Source organism: Takifugu flavidus, chromosome 20 (genome assembly GCF_003711565.1).
Source record: "Takifugu flavidus isolate HTHZ2018 chromosome 20, ASM371156v2, whole genome shotgun sequence".
In the NCBI taxonomy this organism is placed as follows: domain Eukaryota; kingdom Metazoa; phylum Chordata; class Actinopteri; order Tetraodontiformes; family Tetraodontidae; genus Takifugu; species Takifugu flavidus.
Genome location: NC_079539.1, coordinates 6,989,517 through 7,000,027, shown reverse-complemented (window position 1 = coordinate 7,000,027; position 10,511 = coordinate 6,989,517). Strand labels below are relative to the sequence as shown.

Sequence of the window (10,511 nt, the reverse complement as noted above, 5' to 3'; positions counted from 1 at the left end):
TTCTGCTGTTGCCAAGAGACTGTTTCAAAGTTCTGACCAATCAGAACCAGCGAGTCTTACTGTTGACGCATGCGCGCCTTTAAAAGAGAGTGACGCACTTCCGCCCGCCAGGGGGCGGAAACGGGCCCGACGCTGGTTACAGTGGCGGGTAGAGGAAGACAAGCTCGGTCCATTCCAGGTGCCTTTACCTGTGCGGGCGTCTGTTGATGGCCCAGTTCGTCTGTTGCTCAGAACCTGGGACTCTGGAAAGCGCCTCGAGACAATCTTGATTGTAACAGACGATGTAGAAATAAAGAGTGATTGATGGACTGACCTGACGAACAACAGCTCTTTTTTAATTCTACAATAAGTCACTAATTAACACAATTCTGTAAATACTTCCACCCAAATGAGCAGTTATGAAGCAACTCGGCTTCAATTAACAATGTAATCATAAAGATACAATTTAAAAGAAAACTATGAAATGTGAAGCTATTAAAATAGAGATGCTACTAGCATTTAAATAATAAAACTGAAAGTAAACTGCTATCACAATATTACTGCTCTGTGATTGTGGTACAAATCTAAAGTAAACAGTTTTTTCAGGAAACGTGCAGGCCACAGTAGCACGAACATAAGTGGTTTTTGTTCATTTTATTGGTATTTACATACATTAGGTTCGTTTCCAGAGGCAGATCCACAAAGCTGAAGTAGAGGTGTATTTTAGAAGATGCAGCCAGTGATTGTTCTTTTACAAACATTTGATGATATTTTAACCTTAAAGCTGCAAAATTCTTTAGAGTCTTGAATCATTTTCAGGGCGTTACAGTGTTTTTTCTCTCTTTTCCATGAGAACTTCCCACCATTACGAATAATTCAGAATAGCAGCAAAACCTTCATTTTCCCTTTAAAACTGCGACTCTCCTCATCTGCAGTTTCCAGGGGTTTTGAGACTTTTGCGCCCGTGTTCTTCCTTTGTTTTCTGGTATTTGACCACAGACTTGTAGGCAAACAGGATCTCCGAGTCAGGTGGGCAAGTGTAGCGAAACTCGTCCTGCGTAGCAGCATTTTCCAGATAACGCGTCAAACCTTTCAGCTCGCAGCCGGAGATGTCGTAGTCGCAATATTCCTGACACACCACCTGAAGGGCAACAAGGGTCTCACATGTGGTCAGACAGCTCACGCCAACACCTGAGTTATCAGTGACACTCAGCCTGGAGCCACAGGCAGCATGGAGAGCCACCCTACCTTCACAACGTGCAGTTTGGGAAGGAGGTTGCAGTCCGCCAGAGTCAGCGTGTCACCGTCCAGGAACCGACGCAAAGACTCTGACCCGTCCGGGTTCTGGTCCAGCTCGTAGGGCAGAGGAGTCTCCAGATACGTGTTCAGCTTCTCCAGGGTCGAATAAAAGTTCTTCCACAGCCCTGAAACACAGAGTCACAGCTGAAATGTGCCGAAGTCGCACCGGTCCGGTCTCACGCGGCTCACGGACGTACTCTCATTGAACGCGGGGTTGGGATTCTTGATGAATCCTGAGAACTTCAGGAAGACGTCTTCTCCAGCATTGTTGGACTCTTTGTAGCGGCAGCACAGCTTTGGATACCTGCCACAGTCAAATGAAGCACTGAAGACAGAGCTGGAGGCCACACACGCAGGGATAGTGTCTCAGCTCACTCAGGCGAGGCCAAGGCCTCCTCCAGGAACTCCTCGATCTTGTTGGTATCCGTCTTCAGCTCTTTGTTGTAGAGCAGGAAGGGCGGCTGGGCGCCCGGAGCCACGTCCTTCAGCAGATGTGGGGCCCTGCAACAGGTTCCTGGTTCAGGATCACTGACAGCACCACGGTCACCACACGCTGCTTCAGCTTCTTCTAACTCAACTGACCCATAAATGTGAGGGCTCGTGTGTTTTTCTCTAACTGGTTTTACAGCACCGATCATGCAGTAGATGTGTGGAGCACCTGTGTGGAGCACCTGTGTGGAGCACCTGTGTGGAGCACCTGTGTCAGAGCAGGACACGTCTCACCTCTTCATGTCAACGGTGGTCAACGTGAATTTGGTGCCTTTTAACATCAGAATCATGAAGAGTCTCTGACAGAAAGGACAGTTGCCGACGCTCTCGCCATCGCTGCTGGCCTGGCACACACACACACACACACACACACGCACACACACAAACACATGCGCACACACACACAATCACACACACACACAAACACACGCACACACACACACAAACACACACACACACACACACACAAACACTGATATCAGAGCAACTTAGAGGAACAAAACACTTCGAATGAGCAGAGAAAAGAAACACTGATGGTTTCTGGGTCCGACCAGTCGAAACCCAGAGGTTTAGATGTCTGGTGGGAGAGTCCAGAGATCCTGGAGGTTCTGATCTCCACCAAGCGGAGGTGGACAAGGCCACAGAGAGGCGGGTGGAGGGTTAGGGTTAGGTGGAGGTGGACACCAGGGGCCAGAGGCTGGAGGGCCCTCAATGGCACCATCGATCCTGAATTTGTTGCTGGATGGCGTGATGTGGTGAAATGAGCTGAGTTCTGGAGCATTTGGGGGTTTGGAATTGGGCTCGTTGGAGCTGGCGGCCGTCCGCCGAGCCGTGGAAACGGACTTTCATATTTGTGGAAAATCTGGTCCAGACAGAGGAGGAAAGTGGGTCCTGGGGCCACTGACGGAGATGCTGGATGAGGCCAGAGAGATGGAGTGGAGCCAGTTTAGGGTGTGACCGGTACCAGAGATCTATTAGGGGTGTGACCGGTACCAGAGATCTATTAGGGGTGTGACCGGTACCAGAGATCTATTAGGGGTGTGACCGGTACCAGAGATCTATTAGGGGTGTGACCGGTACCAGAGATCTATTAGGGGTGTGACCGGTACCAGAGATCTATTAGGGGTGTGACCGGTACCAGAGATCTATTAGGGGTGTGACCGGTACCAGAGATCTATCACCTATTGAGAGGGGGCGCTCCGATGGGGGAGAAGGTGAAAAGTTCCAGTTTAATCTGTTATAGCGAAGGTCTCAAGGTCTGTCAGGGTTCTGGTCCAGTTTGTCCAGTCAACCAAAGAGCATTCTGGGCGGAGCCTCAGTGACTCACTCTGAGGCTCCGCCCACTAAAAATGCCTTAAAGGCCTCCTTTGATTTTCACTCATAAAAAATCTTGAATGACTTTAGCTGAGCTTTACTCTCAAGAAAGAGAAGCAAAAAGAAAAAACAACACAACGACGACAAATGATAATCAGTGAAAACGTCTGAATTCTACTTAAATACCCCAAATCTAGAATTAGATTAAAATTCTTAGCAAACCAAACTGGTTCTGGCTCCAAAGGCGACTGACTGGTAGATTACTGTGAAGGACTGAATGAGAATAATCTTCATCTTGACCCCGATGATGATGCGGATCGTTCTCACCTTGATGAAGAGCTCTATCTTTGGGGCCGCTGCCATCTCTGAGGTGGGAGAAGGTCCAGCTGGCTCGACCTGAGCCTCACAATTGTTCTGTTGTCTCACACACAGATCCTTCCTGCAGCTTGTCTCCGCCCCTTCCTGACACCCTGCTCCGTCTGGCTTCACCAGTCAGACCAGTACATCTGGATCTGCTCTTCCATCTGAACCTGATCAAACTTTTCCTGCCAGCTGAGAGCAAAAACACTGAAGGTGGTTCTTAGAACTTTATTGGCCTCAGTCAGCATCGGCAGCTTGAAGGGGAACAGAAGACCACATTTGAAGCTGGAATCTGTGCTGAAACCAAAGGGTCATTTGGGGGTGTGTCACCTGTGAATCCCACCAATCAGGCTCCAGGCTGCCGGACGTGGGCGGGGCTAGGACGTAGGAAACCTCCCAATATCGGGCCTGTTAGTTTCACCATAAAGACGATCAAACGATTATTCCTTCAATTAATGGAAGAAAGGAGCAAGTTCTGGACGGTTGTTAATACTTTCTTCACTTTAAGAAGTAAATTAATTAAATCATTTTTTACTATCGGAGTAAAACATTTGAGGAAATTACATGACTCCTATATTTAAATTGGCTCCATTTGACATCGGGTAAAAACATGAATAGAACAATTAATGTGTAAACTAACAAGGCCACCTTATTAATTCATGAATGAATTAATCATTAATTTAGATCCACATTGTTCCCTCAGCTCTCACAAAGTCTCATTTATTTAAATTACTCTTGAATATCCGGAGCTGCAGCTTTGTTGACGTCAGTATTAAAACAGTAAATCCACGCACGTCAGCGTGCGTCGGCGCACCTCCTGCCTTCATGACGGACGGTCGCCATCTACTGGTCACATGACCCGAGTGCACCAAGCTGGCTCCTCTCACTGGTTTCACTGATTTCTCCGGAACAGACTTTGCTTTTTGTTCCTAAAAACCATCAAATTATACAAAAGGAACCAACATGAACGTGACGTCATCGTCTTTTCCTATTCTGCGCGTGGTAACCCCCTAAATCATGACCGTACCTTTATTTTGATAGTACAGACAGGAAGCGGGACTGTAATGTTGTTAACTGCACTTCCGGTCATCCGTCAGCCCCTTTACTCCTCCTCTGGCTCAGGTGATGGACACTCAAAAGGTAAGAATCGATTGAGAAAATCAATAATATCTGAACTGTCAGTGGAGGGCGAGCGACATAGACAACACATGGAGAACAGAGAGAGAGAGAGGAAGAGGAAAAGACAGGGAGATAGAGGGAGAGAGAGATAAGGAGCGAGAGGATAAGCTAGCTGTTAGCATCCAAAGTCTATATAGATCTGTCACTCTCGCTCAGTGTCTCTCTCTCTCTCTCTCTCTCTCTCTCTCTCTCTCCATGGTTGAGTCAGCATCACTTTAAATGGAGGATTTAGAGATAAGACTCCCCCCCCCTCTCTCACTGGTCAAGTCACTATCAGCGTGAATGGGCATTTAATCAGCTGTTTCCTGTCACTGCAGGTGATTCGACCGCTTATGCTCAATGTCACCTGACCCGCACACACGCACGCACGCACGCACGCACACACACACACACACACTCTCTCTCTCTCTCACACACACACACACACACACACACACACACACACACACTCTCCCAGAATGTGAAGTATAATCATGAATGTGTCTCTATGAATATTTCTTTATTAGAATTATTCACCCTGACTCTAAATCTGCTGAATCATCAGCTGAATGATGTGGATTTACACTTGTATAAAAGTGTATTTTCCCGCTGATGCGAGGAGCAGCCTCCACCTCCTCCTCCTCCTCCTCCTCCTCCTCCTCCTCCTCCTCCTCCTCCACTGTGACCCACATCCCCACTCAAGCCGAAGGACAGAGCTAGTGAGAGGAGAGAGGAGAGAAGGGAAATACAACACACTAACCCTAACCTAACCTAACCTATCCCTAACCTAACCTAACCTAACCCTAACCTAACCTAACCTAACCTATCCCTAACCTAACCCTAACCTAACCTAACCTAACCTAACCTAACCTAACCTAACCCTAATGATGTCGCCCCTTACCCAGGAAGCTCTGCGCAGGATCATCAGCACTTTGTCCAGTAAGAATGAAGAGCTGGAAAGCTTCCTGGAGTCGGTGGACAACACGCTGACTGGGCTGCAGGTGAGAGCCAAGGGGGCGGGGCCAGAAACCACCTGACTAGTGGAGAACTAAAGTATTTCCTGTGGATTCAGGACGAGTCCTGTAAGGTGATGTCCGATCTGGAGGCGGAGCTTGAGCTGCTGAGATCCACGCTGGAGGACAAAGGGGCGGAGCTGCGTGACATCATCCGGGAGGAGACCCAGAGGAAAGGGGCGGAGCTACAGGTAGCTTTGGTCTGTTGTGTGTCATTAAATGAGTTGACTTTTCTGTTTGTGCCTTGAACAAGCTTGTGTTTGTGGGTTCCTTCAGAACCAGCTGTCAGAGGGGAAGTTTGCTCTGCTGTCGTGTGAAGAACTGCTGGCGTTTGCTAACAACACGCTAGCCATCACGGATGAGGAGGAGTTCCTGAAGGTCGGCGTCCTGGACGGATGTAGCACCAGCAGTGACTTTCATGATGCACTAATGGCTGTTTCTCTTGCAGGCTGCTAAACTCATCAAAGAACGGTTTGTGTTTAACGTTGATCCGATTTCACGTCCTGTTTCAACAAACGTCCTTTAACAAAATCAGTGATCATTGTTTCCAGTTTGGGATTGACAGTAACTCACCACCTCCCCTGTTGCTAGGGTAACCATGGCGCCAGCATTCCGACTGAGCACTCGCCTGACGGCGTCAGAGAACATGTCCCAGTTCACTGTGGACTTCAGCGGCGAGAGGGCGGGGCTTCAGCGACTTCACTTCCTGCCAGGTTAGTCAGCTTCTCATGCTGTGTTGTCAAGGTTTTGCTTCCACGTTTGGAAAAACAAGATGGCCGCTCCTGTTGTTGGCGCTCGTTAGCGGGGCGGCGTTGGAGTTCACAGCCGAACGCTTGAGTCCACAACCACACGGGCGGAGCGCACCTGCACCCGTAACTGTGGCGGTAACTCTTTCCTGGGAAGGCTAACGGCAGCTAGCTCAGCAGCAGATAGGCTGGAGCTAACCTGCAGCTTCAGAACACACCTGTTGGTCAGGTGTTCTCAGACTGGAACCTGGTGTTGATCAGAGGGATCCTCAATGTTTGGGGACCTTGTTGCAGTTCCAGGAACTCCAGAGATCAACATCCCAGGCTGCGTGGTCCGTGACAACACTGTGACCGTCTCCTGGCGACCAGCCTGCGATGCTAACGCCGCCGACGTCACCACCAGCGGACCAGTCGAACACTACGAAGTTGAATACCGGAAAACAAACCACAGCAATTCCCTGGCGGCAGCAGGAGGGGCATGCTGGGAAAAAATCCACGACATCAGGGACACACATGTCACCGTGTCAGGTTGGCAATTAGCATGCTGCTAATGTTAGCATGCTAACCGTCTAGCTTGGAAAGTAGCCTTTCATTTTGAAAATGTTTCAGGTCTCAAATTTGACTCTGATTTCGTCGTCGTGCGAGTTCGAGCCCGAAACAAAAGCGCTGCCGGGGAGTTCTCGGAGCCTGTTGCCTTGGAAACCAAAGGTAACCATAAATGCCTGTGACCACGACATCTGCGTGCTATCTTCATCAACCGTCCGAGGTGTCCATCTTCTCCTCTCTAGCCTTTAGCTTTGGGTTTGAAGCGCTAACGGCTCACGCCGAGCTGAAGGTTCAGGGCGACACGGTGACCTGGGAACCGCAGGGGATCAAAGGTCACGACCCCCGGCTGAGAGGGAAAGAGAATAAAAGCAGGTAAAACCATTTCTGAGTGGAGATCAGCCTGACGTGAGGTGTTTTCTCCTGTCGGCACTCTTCTTGGTTATCCAACAGTCGTCATGACGACCTGACAGCCTCGGAGTTTTTTCTCAACCTCCACATCAAAGCAACAAAATAAAGCGGCTTTGTCTGTCACCAGATTCTAAATAACATCCCTTCAATATTTGTCTTTGTGTCTTTTTTGGGCTTCTGCAGTCTCCCCGCTCAGGTAGAAACCGACTGGTTGCCTAGCAACCGCTGTGTCCCGTCCCATCAGCCATTTCTCTCACGCCACATCACTGCTGACATCAGCTGAATCCAGTCGTCAGATCTTTCATCACCTTTGATCAAAGCTTCTCTAACTCTCCAAACTTGTTTCAGTGTTTCATTCAGTGACCAGAACCCTGGGTGTATTATGGTCTGTTTGATTCCAGTCAAAGTTCACTCTGTCTTTTTTAATTTGTGGTTTTCATCCCTGCATCATCGCTTGGCTTGATCTCATTGGCTGTTTCTCGTTTCTCTTCTGTCTCCTTCACTCGCTCACGTTTGTTTCCAACTTTATCAGCAGCAGAAGCGGAACGCCGTCGCCCAGCAAGAGCAGCGGGAACCGGGCGGGAAGAGAGCGCTTCACCGGAGAGTCCTACACAGTGCTGGGTACACACACACACACACACACACACACACACACACACACACACACAGGCACAGGCACAGGCACACACATACACACACACACACACACCACACACAGCACAGGCACACACACACAACACACAGGCACACACACACACACACACACAGGCACAGGCACACACACAGCACACACACACACACACCAGGCACAGGCACACACACACACACACACACACAGGCACACACACAGGCACAGGCACACACAGGCACAGGTACACACACACACACACAGGCACACACACACAGGCACACACACACAGCCACACACACAGGCACACACACACAGGCACAGGCACACACACACACACACACACACAGGCACACACACACACACACACAGGCACAGGCACACACACAGGCACACACACACACAGGCACACACACAGGAAAAGGCACAGGCACACACACACACAGGCACAGGCACACACCCCCACACATACACAGGCACACACACACAGGAAGAGGCACACACACACACACAGGCACACACACAGGCACACACTCACACACACACACACACACAGGCACAGGCACACACACACTCACACACACACAGGCACACGCACACTCACACACACACCCCCCCACACACACACACTCACCTGTGTCTCCAACCCTTGGCAGGTGACCAGGAGATGACTGGTGGTTGTCACTACTGGGAACTCTGCCCTCTACTGGACTGGAAGTCCTTCAGTGTGGGCGTGGCTTACCGAGCCAGTCTGGGGCGTTTTGACCAATTAGGGAAGAACGGCGGCTCGTGGTGTCTCCACGCCAGCCAGTGGCTGCAGACGTCGTTGTCAGTGAAGCACAACAACCGAGCGAAGGCTCTGGATTGGCCGCTGCCTCAGCGAATCGGGATCTACTGCGACTGCAGCAACGGTAGCTGGGCGTGGCCGTAAAGGCGTCGGGTCACGTGAGGCGTTCCGCAGCTCCAATGACGACCTCGTCTGTTTCAGGTGATTTAATGTTCATCGATGTCGATCGACTTCGTCTTCTTCACGCCTTCAAAGCAAAGTTCAACCAGCCGCTGGTGCCCGCCTTCACTGTGAGTACCGCGCCAACAGCGTGCTAACGCCGTGCTAGCACTGCGCTAACACCGCGCTAACAGCGTGCTAACACTGCGCTAAGAGCGTGCTAACGCTGCGCTAACGGCGTGCTAACAGCGTGCTAACGCATGCTAACACTGCGCTAAGAGCATGCTAACGCTGTGCTAACACTGCGCTACCGCCGCACTAACAGCATGCTAACGCGTGCTAACACTGCGCTAACAGCAACACACTGTTCCAGCCAGGTTGGCACCGTTGCTATGCTAACACGTTCACCTGTGCCGCAGGTGTGGTGCGGGGGAATCACCGTCTCCACGGGCCTGCAGGTTCCGACCTTTATGGGCAGTTTTCTCTCCACCAGTCGGAGCCTCAGTAACCTGGCGCAGTAGATGCTCTTCATCCTCTTCGTCCTCTTCGTCCTCTTCATCCTCTTCATCCTCTTCGTCATCTTCATCCTCTTCATCCTCATCGCCAGTGTTTATTTATTTTTCATATCTTTCATTAATTTATTCTTTTATCAAGCCACTGTCCAGATGTAGATAATATATGAGATGTGATGTGAAATGAGGGAATATTTGAACTGTAAACGTGTGTTGAGGAAGCTGAACTCAGGTTCTGGTTCTGGGCTCGTCTCCAGTTGGACCGATGTTCAGCTTCAGCTCTGATCTGTCGAATATTATCGATGCGTTTTTAACGTCTCTGCTGTGAATTTGAAGATTTGAATATCAAAAATGTCCCAGAATGTGAAAATAAACTTTCATATTTGTAAAACTTAAATTCCGATATTCCGATTTATTTCCTCCAAAGCAACTGATCCGAAGATCATCTGTGATCTTTCCGCACCAAAGGGGCCCAGCAGGAGGGCGCTGAGGTCCTGAGGCCCTCGGGGTGTCAGGAACCTGCTGTTCCAGGACAACTTCTGAAAGAGGGAACTTCCTGTTCCCATGACGACCGACACTTCCTGTGGATCACCCATGACAACAAGAATAAGAATTTGTGGAAAAGGTGGTTCTGCTGTCCACCAGCAGAGGGAGCTGCTGACCTGCTGCTCAGAAAAGGGGCGAACAGGAAGTGACACGGCCAAAGAGGCTGATGAAGATGGAAGGTTTCAGAAGAAGATGGCGTTTATTAAATAATACTAAGATCTCCTCTCCCTGGACCCGGCTCATTAACGGACCTATTAGTGTGAGTCAGGTCGGCTCCTGATGTGGACCCTGATCCGTGCACGTGTTCTGGTGCACGTGACGACTGCTGGTCACCAAACACAGCTGACAGGAAGTGGAACAGCAGCAGGTCAAAGGTCAGGGGCCTTGGGGTGCCCTGATCAGGTCTGATTGGTGGTTGATCACCTGGTGGATCTCTAACAGCTGGGATCCACCAGGTGGGATCGGTCACACGCAGGTGCACGTGACTCTCCTGTCGTCTTCATCCACCACATACGTGTCCTTAGCATGTTCTCTCGGCACACCCAGGTCTGACGCCTGGACATCGTG

At 50.0% G+C, this 10,511-nt stretch overlaps 2 protein-coding genes across 4 annotated transcripts; one reads left to right on the top strand and one right to left on the bottom strand.

Moving 5' to 3' along the window:
• Nucleotides 1-618: 618 nt before the first annotated feature.
• On the bottom strand, nucleotides 619-3,714 carry LOC130517497 (chloride intracellular channel protein 3-like). The gene is made up of 6 exons (XM_057019437.1): nucleotides 3,409-3,714; nucleotides 2,002-2,111; nucleotides 1,654-1,779; nucleotides 1,476-1,582; nucleotides 1,228-1,403; nucleotides 619-1,120 (listed from the first exon to the last, which is right to left on the bottom strand). Exons 1-6 carry the CDS (start codon nucleotides 3,442-3,444, stop codon nucleotides 905-907), a joined length of 771 nt encoding a protein of 256 aa, XP_056875417.1. The 5' UTR covers nucleotides 3,445-3,714; the 3' UTR covers nucleotides 619-904.
• A 396-nt stretch (nucleotides 3,715-4,110) lies between these two features.
• Nucleotides 4,111-10,167, top strand: LOC130517486 (FSD1-like protein). 3 transcript variants are annotated; one of them, XM_057019414.1, is made up of 13 exons: nucleotides 4,111-4,581; nucleotides 5,505-5,600; nucleotides 5,672-5,803; nucleotides 5,889-5,990; nucleotides 6,061-6,083; nucleotides 6,204-6,325; nucleotides 6,653-6,886; nucleotides 6,968-7,066; nucleotides 7,147-7,276; nucleotides 7,845-7,933; nucleotides 8,597-8,851; nucleotides 8,929-9,017; nucleotides 9,826-10,167. In XM_057019414.1, exons 1-13 carry the CDS (start codon nucleotides 4,567-4,569, stop codon nucleotides 9,886-9,888), a joined length of 1,449 nt encoding a protein of 482 aa, XP_056875394.1. In that variant the 5' UTR covers nucleotides 4,111-4,566; the 3' UTR covers nucleotides 9,889-10,167. The 3 variants fall into 3 exon arrangements, with proteins under 3 accessions (XP_056875394.1, XP_056875393.1, XP_056875392.1); XM_057019413.1 differs by lacking the exon at nucleotides 9,826-10,167 and adding an exon at nucleotides 9,306-9,795 and having other exon boundaries at nucleotides 4,138-4,581; nucleotides 7,848-7,933; XM_057019412.1 differs by lacking the exon at nucleotides 9,826-10,167 and adding an exon at nucleotides 9,306-9,795 and having other exon boundaries at nucleotides 4,143-4,581.
• Nucleotides 10,168-10,511: the final 344 nt, after the last annotated feature.